The sequence below is a fragment of the Cuculus canorus genome, chromosome 3 (genome assembly GCF_017976375.1).
Source record: "Cuculus canorus isolate bCucCan1 chromosome 3, bCucCan1.pri, whole genome shotgun sequence".
Taxonomy (NCBI): Eukaryota; Metazoa; Chordata; class Aves; order Cuculiformes; family Cuculidae; genus Cuculus; species Cuculus canorus.
In genome coordinates, this window is record NC_071403.1 from 72,853,368 (window position 1) to 72,871,399 (window position 18,032).

Below are 18,032 nucleotides of genomic sequence, written 5' to 3' on the forward strand. Positions count from 1 at the left end.
CATCAAGTCCAACCCATCAGCCCAAGACTACTGTGGCTACTAAACCATGTCCCAAAGCACCATGGCTACACATTTTTTGAACACATGCAGGGAAGGAAACTCCACCGCTTCCCTGGACAGCCTGTTCCTGTGCTGCATCACTCTCAGTAAAGAAATGTTTCCTAATACCCAATCTAAACCTTCCCTGGCATAATTTGAAGCAATTTCCTCTCATCCTATCATTTGTTACTTGAGAGAAGAGATCAACACCCACCTTGCTACAACCTCCTTTCAAGAAGCTGTAGACAGTTATGAGGTCTCCCCTCAGTCACTTTTCTCCAGGCTAAATAACCCCAGTTCCTTCCCTGTGCTCCGGACCATTCCGGAGCTCTGTTGCCCTTCTCAGGATGCACTTCAGCACCCTTCTTGTACTGAGAGGCCCAAAACTGAACACAGGATTCAAGGTGGGACCTCATACAGGCTAAATTTGATTAGAGAATCAGGAAATGGGCCACACCAAGCTATGCTTTAAAAACCTGTGTGCTAAATGGGTATTTGAGAACAACAAAAAAGTGTGAAAATTGATTCAAACGTATGGATGAAAAAAAATATGGTAGACTATTTTCCAATGGCAAGGACCTTAATACAGGATAGATCATATCAGCCACAGGAGTGAGAAGTGGGACTAAAATATTAACATAATTGATTCATAATTTTTAAAGGGAAATCTGCATTACCAGTTCTTGTTATACCTCCTCTAACACAAAAAAATTAAAGAGCGGAATCAGTAATTATTGTTATGATAAAGGTGTGGGAAACACACAAGCAAAGATTCTCACTAGTCATTTTTGTGCTGGCAAAATGTTTCTGTGCATCTGAAAGACAACAGAAACATCTACAAAGATCGCACAGTAACATAACACAGTAGTGGGCAAGGTTAAGCTTGTTTGTTTCTTGATGTTTTGGGGTGATTTATTATTAATACACTTGAAAGATTTATTTATTTTTTCCAACCAAAGGACCCGATGCTGATCTTACCCTTATTTTACAATGGCTTAATATATAAGCCTCTACAGCCATCAATCCTGATTTAGAGGCATGAAAGGAACGCGGGGACAAATTATTTTACTCCAACAATTGACTTAGATTCTACTGAATGTGACAAACATACAAAAGCAAAATATTCTAGAAATATTATTCAGAATGATAGTAATGGTTTTAAAGACATTTTTCCCTGCTAAATCAGTTAGTCCGTTTCCTTAGTAGCTCTTTCTGCATTTTCTAACAGCGGAAATTAAATTAAGTCACTGAGAGCTCAGGCTAGGTGAGGACCAAGTTTCCAAGCCATAATTATGTGGTATTATCCAAATTTCTGAAGAGGAAGCTAAGGAAGAGCAAAGCTCAGTGACATCCAAACCAGCATCCAGTTCATCATATATATTCCATAGACTCATAGAACCATTTAGGATAGAAAAGACCTTTATGATAATTGAGTCAAATCATAAACTTAACACTGCCAACTCCACCACTAGACCATGTCCCTAAGCGTCCCATCTGTGCACCTTTTAAATCCCTCCAGGGATGATGACTCCACCACTTCACAGAGTAATGAGCCAATATTAAAGTACAACATCAAATAATTAAATATTACTAAATTCTCAGAGGCGTAGGCTTTGAGTTAGGTGCAACCCCATCACAACAGATTTAGCATCACTAACTGCTTTTTGTTATTTTTTTCATGCAAATGCAAATAAAATGGAGAGATAAATTCTACCCTTAAACACAAAAAAAAAAAGATGAAAGCAACCACTCATTGAAGGCAGCTTTGCTTCTGAATTCCCGTGGTGCCATCAACTTACACTGCTTTTGTTTCATTTCCAATAGATACGTTTCTAGGTTTTTAATAGGAGAGAAATTGGAAAGAAATTTTATACACTTGCATTACTGTGTATGATTCCACGGTTTAAGAGTTACAGAATCCACCAGCATGACTCAAGCATCACAATGGGTAATATGTGACTGAATAGCAGAGATCTGTTTAATCAGTCCCTTTTACAACTTGAATGATGTAGGTGTTTATAATCCGCAAGAAAAACCCTACTTATTTAAAGACTGCAATGATATTTAAAACAAGAGAATGAGATCCATACAATAAGAGAACAGGCAAAACCACTAGATATTAACAATTTTTCAAATGTTAGAAATCTTGTCAGTGGATTTGCAAGAATAGGAGGTCAAAATTGCTATTACATTAACATTCCTCTGCCATAGAAGAATGTTAATGTAATATATATTGTCATTACAAAAATCTGAACAAGAAACAGCATGAAAATATTTTTCTCATAACTTTGAGCCCGACGTATGACTCATTTAAAGTTTTAGTTTCTAAATTTGTAATTTGGAAAAAAAAGGAAATACTGTGTTGTACTGCTTAAGCACACAACTTATTACAGTGCCAGACTCAGCTGTTTAACTGCCACAGAAGAAAAAGCATAGGCTCAAGGCTACTAACTTTCATCCTAGCTGTTCCTTCAAATACTTTAGATGAGGAACAGTGCCAAAAAAAAAAAAAGCCAGAAATTCCTGGAAACTACCACAATTGAGACAGTGTTCATGGAAAACTAATGGCGTTTGGGGTCCACAAGGATATAAATTCAAATCCTATTTTCCTCCTGGTGAACGAGTGGCAAAATACCGATGTACTGTCACCTAAGTAGAAATAAGCACCAGGGCCACACAACATGCTCCATCCTCCCAGGCTTAATGAAACTTCAAGCAACCTGATCCAGTGGAAGGTGTCCCTGCCCATGGCAGGGGGATTCAAACTGGATGGTCCTTAAGGTCCTGTCCAACCCAAACCATTCTATAATTCAACGATTCTATGTTTTCCTCTTAACACTTAATTCGGGAATGTTTTATGTCAGAATACAGTATCTGTATTCATAATTCTTCAGTATATGTTTAACCAAACCAGACAAACCTTTTGTATGTCTGAAAAACTCTTATGTTCTAAAAAAAACCCCATGTTCTTTGCTACATAATATTACTACAGAAATCATTTTCCTGGACCAAGTGTCACAGAGAACAAACTTCACTGAGAATCAGCTCCTGAGTAGTTCAGCGATACTCAAATGAGAAAAACGTAGTAGGGGAGCATTAATTAGTTCTTGGAAAATCTATGTACAATCTTTCTTACTCCATGATAACCTTAAAAGTGAAGTGGCAGACAGCTGTGGGTTTAAACTTCCATTTTCACTTGTCTGTCCTCTAATAAGTAAAGACGTAAAGAAAAGCAAACTCTAAATAGGCAAAGCTAGTAATCTCTCTGTCAGCACTAACACTCCTAGAAACTTCTTGAAGAAATTCCTCTGTTTTTCTAGGAGAAAAGCATCTGTCCATCCCATTACAGATACTCACCTGAAATTCACCATGCTTAGACAGCATGTGTAGTATGGGAAGAAGCTGCAGCCTCTCTGCCTCTCATCCCTGGACCACCCAGGTTGAGAGTCTGATTTAATAAATATAAAAATGGGTTTACAAATATAAAATGTAAGCCTGTTGCTGCATAATAATCAGCAGAATCCAAAATCTTTTAGATCACTTTATCACTCCTGTATGATTTGGAATCGGGAACAATAACGTCTTTCCTAAGAGGGCTGCAGAGCATTATGTTTCTTACTAGCATTAGGGCCCTATTCTCACATTTTTATCGATAATGACTATTATCTTTTCATCACAAGACCATAATTCATCCTCAAGCTATTCACGACAGTTGTCCTCAGGACACCCATTTTACAAATGCTGATGTGCATGTGTGTGAGTGTTTCTATTATTACATTTGGGAACAAAGAAGAGTCAGGATCAGCTTCTAAAGAAAAAGACAATATTGAGATACAGATCTTCACCCCTTGTCTGTTCACCAATTCTGTGATTTTCTATGCACTTCTCAAAAAGAAAGTGCATATAATTTACAATATACGCATGTAACCTTACTCAGGAAGTCTTTTCTTAATGGAAATACCTCCTTTGACAAAAGCGTCAGTTTTTATCTTTCATTAAAGCTAAAAAGCATAGAAGGGAAAGAAGATCAACATGAAGGTCATGTTGTATCAGAAATTAAGATGCAATTCTGCAACTTTGGAACTGTGACATACAAATCCAAGTCCATAGCGAAATGTCAGTGACCTCTGTAATGGCTGTACACATTCTCTTAATTACAAAGACATCACTGCTTGAAGGATCGCTCTGGTTCCTGTGCCTCTAAGCAACACACAGCCGTAGACTATATCACCAAGAAGTAAAACCTTTTCATTGCAAGACCTTGTGCACTGTTGCCACAGACTAAAAGCCATCTGCAACTTGCACACCTACACAGCATGGTTAGTATGTAACACATACCCAAAATATACTGCTGCTTCATAGTCTGTAGTGGCAGCAACTGCCAAAAGGATCCTTTTGAATGCACTGCTGGTTTTTTTGGTAAAAAAGACTTTTCCACAAATTAAGAGTTCCTTGAAGGTAAAATAAAATTAGTCATATAACTTTACTCTTAGAGTATGGTTCATAAGCATGTATTAAATTATACATAGTTATAATGATGATTATGGTAATAAATATCTGAATTTTTCAAATGTCTTTTCTCTGTAGCCATTCCCAGCTGAATATAACAGTCAGAATCAGCAGGTGATTTAACTTGGCCTAGATCTTCTCTGTTTTCACATTCCCACTTGAATAACAAGTTCAGAATCAGCAGGTTATTAGGTTTGCCCTAATTCTAAACTTGAGTCAATGTGACTTCAAATTGATTCCAGTGGAAAATAAAAACAGAAATATTTTTTGCTCAAATAAGGCATGACTAAGACCAGTTCCTGCTTTCACGTCCAAAATTTCCCATTTAGAATGGAAGAGAATTCAACTTTTCAAAAATTATACAACCACTGACTGAGAGTCAGAGTTCTCCACTATCCTCAAACATTAAATCTTGGATTCTTCTACAGTAATAAAGGTGACTTCAGCACAAGTGTCATAATGTTGCAAAGAACGACAACTGTTAAGACTATGAGAAGAGCTGAACTTTCAATGGAAAAGTGGTTGGCAGTTGACAAGCTACATCCTTGCCAATACCTAGTCAGAGTAATGGAAAGCATGCATCAGCAAACCAGTTGTGCACAAGAAAAACCCACATTACTCTGAAGGCTCAGCTATGAAAAAACACGCAGTAGGAATCATGGCAGCTTCAAAGCCAGCTGACAAGTATCAGTTCTGTAGACTGAAGAGGATGCGCTACAGAAAAGGGAGCCTCAAGTCTTGACTTCCCTTACTAAATCCCTAGTAGAAATTCTGATTGTTCATCTATCTGATGTCCAGGAAGGAAATCATTCCAAAAACCCTGTATGAAATTTTATCAGTTTAGCTTTACAGATGGAGAAACCAAACTGTACAGTAGTGTGAACTGGCTCACGTCACTGAGAAGAAGCAATGCCATATGGAAATCATATGCTTTTTCCTTTTTTGTTCATTGGTTACTGCAGATATTTTGTGCTCTGAAGTGCTCATAGGTTCTCCTGAGTAGAACAAGATCCAGGAGAATGACTATACAATAGGACGAACCCACTAGAAATACTTTTTAGTTTGGTGGATAAGAACCTGAGTTGAAAGACTAAGTCCTATGTGTTAAAATATAATGCAGGCGGGCAAGGTGCTCATGATCCTCTCAGATACCATCACCACAGTACAGAGGAGAAAGCATCATTTGAGAAAGTAAACATCTTTGTAGGAAAAAAAAACTATAGTATTTTTAAAAATATTAAAATATGAGCCCTGGCCAGCATAGAATTAAATAAAGACATCAAAGTATTGTGTATTCTAACTTTCCTGGTCAACTCTATATACAACACCACAATTAAAGGTATGTTTATCGTCTTCTACCAAATCATTTCCTGAGAGAAGAATACTTTAGTCTTTATGATTTACTCCTCCATACTCCTCTACCTCAGAATGTCCTTCACTATGCTGTAAAATCAAGTGTTTAGGAAGGTTTACCATTTTTAACTACAGTACAATAAACTAGACATAGTATTTTTGCAGAAACTGGTATGGTTTCTGTTTGCTGAAAGTAATACCAAGCTTTTGGGAAGACAAAACATCACATTAATTACAACAAGAGAGATGGATGAACATTTTGTTCTAAATCACTAACCAATTTTTATATGTTTAATAAAAGAAGCATAAAACCTCAAAGCTGCATATGTTAATGTTAGCCTCTACCTAAAGCTATTTCTGTCAGGAACTGCTTTCACTTGCCAGCCTGTTTCCCCATCCCTATCCCTTTGCTTGGTAATGATGATGGGATAAAATTATATGTTCTGTAATCCAAATGTTTTCCCACAACTCCTTGGCTAGCATCTACTGTTAAAAGACTCCTAGGGAGCCAACCTGCAGCTGAGAAAAAAAGACCAAGTGTATTTGGTTTACAATGCCTGTAAGCCTTAAAGTGTAATTACTTTAAAATACAATTTTATTGTACAATATTGAAATTCTCAATGATTTTGACCATTCTGACAGGAGATCCTATGCTGCTAAGTATAAATTCTTCTAGCCTATTAGCATTCTGTAGTTTGTAATATAGACTTAAAAATCAAGACAGACCCCACATCTCAGCTAGGCACAAAGGGAAGCAATAGACTCAGTATATAAAAAAATCTATTGATCTGGGGTACCAAGATGTATGCTAAGCACGTAAGTAGTCTTTTGGAAGTATTTCAATATCAGCAGTTTGAAAGGATTAGCAATATTCAACAAGTAGCCTTCTTAGAGGATAATATAAAACAGGCTGCCAATTCCTAATTACCAGTGACACAGTATTTAAATTGCTGTGATTTTACACGAGGCAGATATTGACATCAATATTCTATAATGCTGAATCCTGGCAAACAAAATAATATATTGAATTACATTAGGAAAATGATGCAAAATTATGCTTTAAACTCACATAACTATTCTGTATTCACACAACTAAATGCAAAGGGCACAGATTTAATACAGTTTTGAAAGACTTGGGATTATTTGACTATCTACAGTGTCTGTTTAAAAATATTAAATTAAATAAAATTAAGCATTTAGTATTAAACTAATCAAATAATCTGTAAATACAACTGAACTTTAGTGGATTCAATGGATACAACTGAACTAGTGGACTAATTATCTCCAATGGATTCCCAGCCCTCCTCCTAAATCAGTACTGCCTTAAATCAGACAAGAAATTCAGCGTACAGAAGAAATCCAGATCATGTCATAGAGATGCAAATTATAGATAAAGATTCTGAAATGTAAACCAAAATGAAAGTTTTGCTTACAGTATTTACTGTCTCAAAGTATATTTAACTAACTATTCAAGAAACATAAAGCCTATGGTGGCTATTCTGTTAAGATTGATTATAGGCAATGGGTTCAGCAGTATTCAACAGAAACATATCTTGCAAAAGATAATTAACACCAAAAATATGTGTATATGTTTTATTCAAGGCATAAGAGAACTGAATTAATTAAAATATGAAAATTTTTCAGAAAGAGATAAATATCAGATTACTTTTAAAGAAGTTAAAGGGAAGAAGCAAATATGGATTGATGTAATATATACAGAACCCAAACAAACAAATCTAAGTGCTGACTAGCCTGAGACATCTGGAATTCGCTTCCTTAAAAGAAATCACTTTCACAGTTCAAATGTAGCTGGCATCAACTTCTGAATATCTGAGAAGGAAGCAGATATCTTACAGTAAGCAGCTGCATGAACAGCCCTCACTTTTCCCACAAACTAGAAACTCAGTGGAACAGTTAAAACAAAATACATCCTAAACAGAAATACTTTGAATTCACAGAGTAATTGTCTCTGTAACAATGCCAGAGGCAAGTGGGCCAGCTATATTTTAAAAAGATAAATTATTCTGTATGCAATTTTTTCAAGCAGTTACACATACAGAAAAGCAGAAGGGCAGAGAGTGTCAAGAGCTGGGGTTGGTGAGAAATTTCACCCGAATCCAAGTGTGTGATGTGGGTTTTATTTCCTCTTTCAGAGGCTTCTGTCTATTTCCTCAGATGGAGCATTGGGCAAGGTTATTTTACACAAGTGAGGATGAAAATAAAATTATATATACATCTTATCTAAAATTAGAGTCACTATTTTATGAATTGAATAGTTTACATAGTTCTTTTTGTTCTGAAATTTAAACATAAGGAGCAAAACAAGAAGAGGAACATGGAGGGTCACTGATATGAATAACATATCTTCCCTCCATTCCAGGACCCTGACTTAATTAAATGAAAATCTGATTTTAAAGATCAGACTTCTTAATGAACAGCTCTTCCTATCACAGAATCAAATCACACTGACTTGATTCATTTCAAAGAATAATATAATTTTCACTGAAGATTGTAATGTATGTCAGACATTTATAGAAACACCAATACGGCAATCGAGGTTTATTTTAATGTTACTCTTATTCCTAACCAAATTTATTGTAATTTTGTGTATTTTTTCTTCTATGGAGTTACTATTATTACATGAAATAATATTCCCTTTCGTGTTTCAGTATTAGAGATTTTATTTTTTTCTTTTAGAAGGCTCTTGTACTGTATATGCACTTACTAACATGGACTAATCCACCACAGAACTATTACCAACCGTATTTTTCTGTGCTGTAGTATGCACACCCTTGATACTCAAGCAATTTCAGTCCCTTCCCTGTGATTGATGCCAAAGCTCCCACAGAAGGGTTCATGCTCTTTTAGAACAAAGATCGTGACTGAAGGCAATAAATGATTTCTTCCTAGCTTACGCTGGTTTTACACCAGTGTAGTTCAGATGGCATAAGTGAAGCTACTCCCGATGTAGACAGCTACAAGGACAGTTAACCCTTTAATAATATTACTTAATAAAGAAATTATATTACTAGGGGTTTTCCAAAACAAATGAACTTGATTAAGCTTCATTCTTATAAGAAAAATTTACTTCAGGAAATACGAATGAGATTTTCAAAGTTGAGAAAATGTTTTTAATGAGATTTTCAAATATGAAAATCTGGAGAAAAAAAGAAAACACCAGATTTTTTCCTGGAAACAACTTAAGTGCCATCAGAAATTGCACCCTAAGGCCTGAAACTTTGACTCTAAATCAATTATTTCCAGCCTTTCAAATGTGCAAGTCAGGATATAAAACTTTCCCAGTCTTCTTTGTTGTTGTTGTTATTGATTTGTAAAGTCCTCACGATACTGTGGGACTCCCTGCTTTACCAGGCCGTAGAGATCAGAAGCACACTAAATCCAAGCCTAAAACAATCAAAATAGTAAAAACATTCAAGGAAAACAAATGAATGACCATCTTTCACCTTTAAAGAAAGTTATCAACTAGGACATGAGGTCACAATTTCAGATTAAAATGGAAAGTTTGGGTTTTTTCCATTTAAAACATTTTTAGTCAAAAGCAGGACAAGAGAGAGTGAAAACTCAAGACCCCTCCACATCACTGCAGCCCAAGGTCATTCTGCATCCTTCAGCAATGGCAATCTCCTCCTAAGGTCTGTGGGAAGTTAACGGAGTCCAGGGACAACACATCAAGACTAAATTTCTATGTCGGCTATGAAGAGCTAAAGAGTAGCCAGGGCATCTTTCTTGGCAGACTGAATTGTTTGACTCCTTCTTCTGTCTTTTCCATTTCTTAGAAGATCAAATGATATATAAAATAGTTCAATACTGTTGGTAGCACCTAGAAGTAGCTGCTAATCCCTTCATCAACATCTGGCTGCTGTGAATTTCAGTCACTGCCTTTTCTCAATCAACAGACCTAACCTGTAGCACTGGTTCTATTTATATTGCTGGCCACAGAAACATTGCTTGCTGTTTCAAACAAAATCAGAATCTGAATATGTTACGAGCCTTTGTTGAGAGAGCACACTAAAACTGTAAGTCTTACTATTATTTTGTAAGGCTTTCCAGTGGTCAAGGAACACGTGACAGGAATCTTGATCCCACTAAGCTCCATTGTCAAACCACTGGTATTTGAATGAAGCCAATGTTATCTAATTTGAGGGATTCAAAATATTATTGTCAGCATCTTGTAAGTTGTATACAATTCATATACATATATACACAAATATCTATGTGTATTTCCTTAACAGTCAATCTAAACATAAAAATGTTGCTTAAAAATAGCTATCCATCTTATTGTTACTTAAAGACAAGATTTTCTCTGACTTCAAATTACATGCAATTACATGACCTTTAACATATAAATATTATATGTTCAAAAAAACTTCAAATAAACTATGTTTTAATGTAAAGGGAATACAAATATATATTCCCTTAACAATTATTTATTCATTCCCTTTACATTTAGTTATTTATTTATGTGTCCCTCATTGCTTTAACCACGCTGCCACACCTCAGTATTGCCTTTTTTGGTTTACAGTAGGGCCCAACTCAAAGATACTAAGACAACTCAAAATTTTACAGACACCTATATATTACGTAGTACTACATGTTAAAAATTTACATCCCAATACTAAATCCATTTCTACGATCTTACCTAACACAAAAGATATTTCTCTTTACAGTGTCTGGGACTGTGTGCTATTGAACGTTCAAGCAAGTTCTTTTCTGAAACCATCATTTGCTCTTTCCTTACTAAAAATTATTTTAAAGTCCTAATAGGGCTTGAATTTCTTAACGGATGGCAGATGAGAAAGATACAGCTGATAAAGTAAACAGAATGCAAAATGACTGTAGTGTTTTGAGTATTGACACTAAGGACAGGAGGTGTTACATAAGAAAGCACAAGCACAAAGATGTTTTCTTTCTTATAATGAGTGAAATCTGATCAAAATGATAAAGGTAAATTCTTCAGTCATAAATGTCGTGCAGCCACTCAGTGAGGATCTTCATCTGGCATCAATAATATCTTATTTAGATTTACCTTTTACTTTTGAAACTTAGGTCTTTGCTGTCCAATTTTGCCATGAAGATTATATTTTCCTCTTATTTCAATCCTATCCTTTTATGTGCTGTGTTAGGTATACAACATACGCACACTCTAAGCATAAGGAGCTGCAAGCAATGGTACATTCACTAGCAAAATAAAGAGAATCCTCTATGCATCTGCAAAGTAAATGCTCCCACTCCTTCCATTTGCCAAAAACAATGGGCACTGCATATGAATCACATTTTACCCAGTGATTTATTTGCAGATGGGATTCAGGAAACTGCTGTTTTTCTAAGCTCCCTCTTCCTTGCTAATACTAATCACTAATTTTGTGGTCTTGGAGAATGTACTCCCCCTTGCCCCTTTGTATTCTCCTTGTCTGCCTGACATGGTGAATTGCTAAATAGATTGCCAAGCAGCATCATTCACACCCGCGTAAAAAATACAATCCTCCGTTTAATCCCTCTCTTCCTCAGCAAGAATTTAAGAAATTCATCAATAAATCACTGATTTTATTTCAATAACAGAGGTAAATATCAAATACAAAGTGGATTATGGGCCTCCCCTATCCTAAAAAATAAAACACAGCTCATATTTGCACTTAACCCAGTAAAATTCTCCCCAGCGTCACTTTCCCAGCTTCCAAAATTAATTGCCACCACCTGCTTGTGACAAGCATGACCATCTCCTCCCTCAACTCTGGCCGAGCATGATGCTGGCCACCCACCACCCCAGCTGGGTGACACTCAGCACTCAGGACCCACCTTTCATTTGCCCTCGACAACCTCAAATCACATCCTGCCTCTGGAAGGCACCCAAATAACATCCTCCTCCTCTCACCCAGCCTCACAGAGAACAGAAGAATGATGGCACCATGATTGGCCACAGAGACACATGGAGGGCAGGGAGGGAAAGGCGGGGAAGAAGGGAGCTGGGGTAACGGCAGGGAGGGAAGGGAAGGAAGGGAGATCCACTCATACAGATGAAACTCCATGCAGGCCTGGCCTCCTACCAGTCCCCTCCAAAGAGCGATGGGGAGGGGGGCGGTGGGGCAAGCTGAAATGGCACCTTACCTTCGCTGCAGTCCTTCCCCCGAAAGCCCGTTTGGGAGCAGTCGCAGACAGCCTGGTCGTTGAGCACCGAGCAGACGCCCCCGTTGAGGCAGACGTCCTCCCTGGCACACAGGCGGCTCTGCTCATCGTCCAGCCGCACCTCCTGGCTCTCCACCGGCGATGCCTGCGTGTAGTTGACCCGGACGTCTGTTATCCAGCCCTTGAAGGGCTCCCGGTCCTTGACGGAGGAGAGTGTCAGCTTTAGCGTTGCCGACCGCAGCTCCGGCGGGAGCCCCCCTAAGAAGAGACCACTGAAGACAGTCATATCCCGCCGCTTTGACTTCACCTCCACCCACTTGGCCTCGGACCGGTCGATGATCAGCGTCGTGTTCTTGAAGTGGCGGCGGATGACAACGGCATGCCAGAGGTTGTCATTGACCGCCGTGTCGGAGAGCAGGGTGGCGGGCTCGGCACAGAAGATGGAGAAGCTGAGCTGCAGCCGCCCACCCTGGGTGAGGATGAGCTCCAAGAAGTCGCAGAAGCCCTCATCGTCAAAGTAGAGCACCAGCCCGCTGGAGCTGCGCGTCTTCATGTTGAAACTCATCTCGCTCTCACAGCAGGCATTCCACTTGGGGAAGCGGGTCCATTGGCCCTCTGCCCCTGGGAACTCCAGCCCGCTGCCCAGCTCGGCCCAGCAGCCCAGCAGCAGGGCCAGCCAGAGCAGCAGGCAGCCCCCGCGCCGCACCAACGCCGCCCCCATCCTGCGCGACCTGGGGCGGGCGAGCGGGGCGGCAGGGCCGGCGGGGGGCAGGACTGGGGGCCCGGTGGCAGACAGGGTAAAATCTTGCCAGGCGCTGCCTGCGCTAAGAGGGTCAGATGTCCTCACCCCCGCCCCGGGTGCAAGGGTCACTGCGGGGGGACTCCCCGGGGCGGGGGGCTGTGGGTGCCCCACGGGATGGGGTTGGGTGCTGCCAGAGGGGAGAAGGCACCGTTGGGTCTTTTCACTCGTTGTCCAGGCTTCCCAAAAGATGTCCAGGGACAGGTGAGTCAGCAGAAATTTCCCCCAAAGCAAACATTACCAAACCGGGAGTAAAAAACAAGATGCGTGGCAAAACCCTCCTCCAAGTGGATCCACCAGCTCGACAAGATGGTAGCAATATCCCAGCACATGCACAACTGTTTTTACATCCTCTCCACCAGCTGTAGTTTGCCGGGAAGCCAATTACGGATCCCAGCGCTGCCTCCCTGGGATGGATCCTCTTGTCAGATCACGGGCTGTCCGCCATGGTGCTAGAGCAGCGTCAGCAGATGACAGGACTCATCGCTCATGGTTTCCTGCGCTGCCTCAATCCCGATGGGGTTTAAACCCAGAAGCTGTCAAACAGCCGAGTGGCTACTTGACATGCAAAGCCTGACAGCTCCTCTTCTGTTTGCTTGCAAAAGGCCAACGCTAAGATCCAGGGGGCGATTTTCCTCTATTGTTTTTGTTTCTAATCTGCAAGGAATTGAAACAGAATAATAAGAAATGACGACTAATAACATGTTAAATCATCTTGTTGATCAATAGTGGACTGTTGTGATTAATTTTTCATTTCAGCTGCAGTTTGACACTAGCATAATGAACTGCTGCTGTAATTTTCGAGTTACTGCGAAATATAACTTGCAACACCAAACCTAAATCTTAATTCTTATGCTTATATTAGATTGCATTTTTATGGGATAATCTATATGTTAATTACTTACCTTTCCAAAACTTTCAACTATTTTAGTAGCGTATTTTATTATTACCAGGACGACGTTAAAAAGAAAATGAGGTGTTTATTCTGCAAATTGTCTTATTGCAATTTATTTATGGTGATCCCAGCACCTGTGAAGCTACAGGGTCCTATTAATGCAGGGGATGCTACCAAGCCCAGTTCTAGTTCTTTCCAATACAGCTCAAAAACACGTAAAGTGGACTGAGCTCCCACCAGGAGTCAGCAGGCTTCACTGTACAAGGCACACCTACTGGTTTATTTTCACGGGGTGAAGAAGAATCACAATGGTTTCTTAGGAAGCTTTTTGAAAATTTAAAACTGCATTTTCCCCTGCCACCTGGTTTCTTCGGCTGCTGATATTTCTCTGTTACAGCAGGGAAAATCCAATTCAAGCGAGCTCTGATGTTGACATTATACACAATGCAGAGCTGCTAATCCCAGGTGTTAGCCCTCTGAAACAGGCTGCAGTATTTTATGTATGTTTACTCAGCTGCCCTTATTTAAGAGGACAACTCCTCATTTTAAAAATAATACATATGCCACAGTTCACGCTCTTCCTCTGAAGAGGTCTCTGCATTCAAAGCATTTTGGTAGAGGCTCCTCTCTCTGTTTTTCTCCCCCAAGCTGCTATATCCTTTCTGGAAGGTGTGTGTATTAGCAGATCTCTCCTGATGGAGGAGAGCATCTCCGACACCTCCCTCACCCACCGCTTCCCCTTCACCTCCCTCCCATAGCCAGCAGCAGTTAGGAAGAACATATATCCAGAGCCGCTGCCTTGTGCTGGGCTGGGAGAAATGTGTGCGGGGAGAGGGGGCAGAGCCAGAGGAAAACCTGTTTTAAAACACACACCTCAGCTGCCTGCACCTGACACGTTCAGAGCTGCTAAGTCACCTCCTACTCTCGCTTTCTATTTAATTTCACCCCTTCTAAACGTCAACACGTTTATTTTTATTATTTGTCACACGCCAGGTGGGCAAGAGCAGCATAAGGGAGGCAAGGACAGCCCCCCAGCAACGTGGGCAGAGCCGGCCGAGCCCGGGAAGCTCGGATCCCCCGGATCCCCCACTTCTCCCTCCCCAATTCCCAGCAGGAGCCGCCTCTCGCCACGCAGCTACCGAGGGATTCCCGGTAGCTCCTCTGCAAAACGCGGTGCCCGTGGCGGAAGCCCCCAGCAACCCAGCTCCTAATTTAGCACCTTTATTTTTTCCTGGCGGGGGTGGGGGTGTAGGGTGATGGATGCGGGCAGGGGCGATGCTCGCTTGCGGCACCGCGCGGAGCTGGAGCGGCTCCGCCCTGCGCGCCCCGACGGGGCGGCGGCAGCGCCCGGTCCCGCTCCCGGCGGTGGGTGGGATTGGAGATGGATGCGGGGGTGTCCCAGCCGCCTCTCCGCGACGAGTGGGAGCCTTTCGTGTGCACGAGTGGGAGCTGCGGCGGAGGGGATGGAGAAGGCGAGGGTGCGGATTTGGGGTGCGGCGAGGCAGGTGGCGGTGTGAGACACGGCGTGACAAATGACTCGGAGGAGTGGGTGTGTGGAGGGGAGAGTGTAAGGGGGAGGAGGAGGATGCCGGTGTGTGTGTGTGTGTGCGTGTGTGTCCGGGGGTGGTCACTGCGCGTCTCGAGGGGGGAGAACGCGGGAGGTTCCGCGGGGAGGAGCGGAAGATGCGCTGGGGGGGGGTCTGTGTATGGGGGCCAGGAGCCCGCGGAGGAGGAGGAGGAGGAGGATAGAGGAGGAACCCGGCCAAGGACACGCGTGTGAGTGTGCGTGTGCGCCCGCCGTGCGTGGCAGAGCGATCCCTACAGGTGTCCGCTGAGAGCGGCCGAGCGGGGATCCCACCGCGGGAGCATCCCTGCATCCCTCGTCTCCGTCTGCGGCGCCTACCGCCGTGCCGAGAGGGGTAAGGAGAAAGGAAAGAAAGAAGGAGAAGAGAAAGAAAGGGAAGGAAAGAAAAGGAAAAAGAAAAAAAGAGATAGATGGAAAGGCTGAAAAGGAAAGACCAAAGGAAAGAAAAACGACCCAAACAATTCCTTATTTACGATTGCCGATATCATTCACACACTGTCAATAACCAGCACAGTCTTGTCTAGTCATTTCCAAAGCAGAGAAACACTTTCATTCTGAGAAGAGGACAATTTATTACCGTTCCTCGGTCAAAAGGGCTAAGTACAGGCATCCCTGCCAGCAATGTATACTTGCTTACACATGTATGTAGCGAGAAACAGACACAAACCAACACCAATGTAGCTATTGCATCCGGTGCCTCACCAGGGAATTAATGTGCTTCCCCCACCCCTACACAACCATTTTTTTTCTTGTAAAATAAATAAATAAATAAATATTTAGTCACAGGTGCCCCGATTGAGCCTTTTCAAATTAGAAAAAAAGAGAGACACACACACACATAAGGCAATAAATCCTTAATAAATGCCAGGTCGGTTGGCATGCACAATCCTTGACAGCATCCTGATCGTATGAAACACGCAGCGTTGTCTCCGGGTGCGGGGAGGACCAGAGAGTTCACAAATTACCGGATGAAATAAAAGGATCAGAAAAAAACCCACAACCTTGCTGCAGCTAAAGGGAGAAGCGCTCCGAATCAAAAGCAGACTTAACAGCATCATTAATCTTTTCCTTTCATTTCCACGTAATTTCTAGAATCAAATTCGTTCCTAAGCGGCTGGAATGATCGATTTCGCTACCCTCCCAGTCTGCAGATGTATTTAACATGCTTATGGTATAATTTCTACCCTTTCAAAAACGCACACGATCAGCAGGAACCTGAGCGGTTGCAAACACACAGCAAGGAAGCCGGGTGCCCTCTTTCTTCTGGCTCACAATGGAAAATGTCCCGAATTATCAATGCACTCCCTGCACAAACCCCTCGCCTCTTCCAGGAACGGGAATGTTGCGATATCCATCCCCATCGCGTTTCACCGAGGCAGCTGACGCCAGGGAAAACATGCAGCAGATTGGGAGAGAGAATCGAGGAATAAAATCAGAGTCCCTCTCCCCTCCTCCTCCTCCTCCTTCACCTCCTCCCGCTTTTGCAAGGGATAATAAATCACCGCATCCAACCTTTTAACTTCTACCTCCGCTCCACCATCTCCTCGCCATCCGAAACCTCGATGCGCGCCAACCTAACAGCCTCCCGCTGCCGCCGCGGTACCAGCGGGGCTCGGTCTACGCCCTCCCCGCGCTGCAAGCCGCCTTTACCTGCGCGGGGCGCGGCGGCCGGGGCGGGCGCTGCTGGCCGGGGCTGCTGCCGCTCCAGCCGACGGAGCGGGCGCTGCTGCGGGTGCGCGGCGGCAGCGGGCGGGGGAGGCGGTGCCGCTGCGTGACGCCGCCGCGCCCGGGCAGCCCCGCCCCCGCACCGCCCCGGCGCCGCCGCAGCGGAGCCCGAGGGACCGGGGATGGGGTGCGATGGGGGGGAGAACCCGGGTGGGGGAGTGAGGGTCGGGCACGCGCGGTGCTGCCGTGGGATGGGGAGCCCGCAGGACAGCAGCGTTGCCCAGGGCTCGGTGCTGGGTCCGGTCCTGGACAGTGTCTTTATCGATGACCTGGATGAAGGTGTCGAGTGCACTCTTAGCAAGTTTGCAGATGACACTAAGCTGGGGGGAAGTGTTGGTTTGCTTTCTCCAAAGGGATCTGAACAGGCTGGACCGCTGGGCTGAGACCAGTTTAACAAGGCCAAATGCCGGGTCCTGTGCTTGGGACACAACAGCCCCGAGTAGCTACAGACTGGGGGAAGAGTGTCTAGAAAGCTGCACGGAGGAGAAGGATCTGGGGGTTGGTTGACAGCAACTGAACATGAGCCAGCAGTGTGCCCAGGTGGCCAAGAAGGCCAATGGCATCTTGGCTTGTATCAGAAACGGCATGACCAGCAGGTCCAGGGAGGTTATTCTCCCTCTGTACTCGGCACTGGTGAGACTGCACCTTAAGTACTGTGATCATATCTGGGCCCCTCAACACAAGAAGGATGTTGAGGCTTTGGAGCATGTCCAGAGAAGAGCAACAAAGCTGGCAAAGGGGCTGGAGAACAAGTCTTATGGGGAAACGGGTTGTTTAGCCTTGAGAAGAGGTGGCTGGGGGGAGACCTTATTTCTCTCTGCAACTATCTGAAAGGAGGTCGTAGAGAGGTAGTCACTGACCTGTTCTCCTAAGTCACAGGGGACAGGACAAGGAGAAAGAGCCTCAAGCTGTACCCGGGGAGATTCAGACTGGATATCAAGAAAAAAAAATCACAGAAAGGATCATCAGGCACTGGCAGAGGC

General features: G+C 42.8%; 1 protein-coding gene across 26 annotated transcripts in view; it reads right to left on the reverse strand.

Annotated features, from left to right (window-relative positions):
* The window catches only part of NRXN1 (neurexin 1), a 771,544-nt gene extending 754,467 nt beyond the window's left edge, over positions 1-17,077 (reverse strand). For 25 of the 26 annotated variants that reach the window (XM_054061852.1, XM_054061851.1, XM_054061849.1 and 22 more), the window contains exons 1-2: positions 16,975-17,077; positions 12,028-13,501 (exon numbers count right to left, since the gene is read on the reverse strand). In XM_054061852.1, coding sequence (XP_053917827.1) covers positions 12,028-12,766 — 739 coding nt within the window. In that variant the 5' untranslated portion in view covers positions 12,767-13,501; positions 16,975-17,077. Of the gene's footprint in view, positions 1-12,027; positions 13,502-16,836 lie in introns of all 26 variants that reach the window. The other variant, XM_054061826.1, reaches the window with a different exon arrangement.
* Between the last annotated feature and the right edge of the window lie 955 nt (positions 17,078-18,032).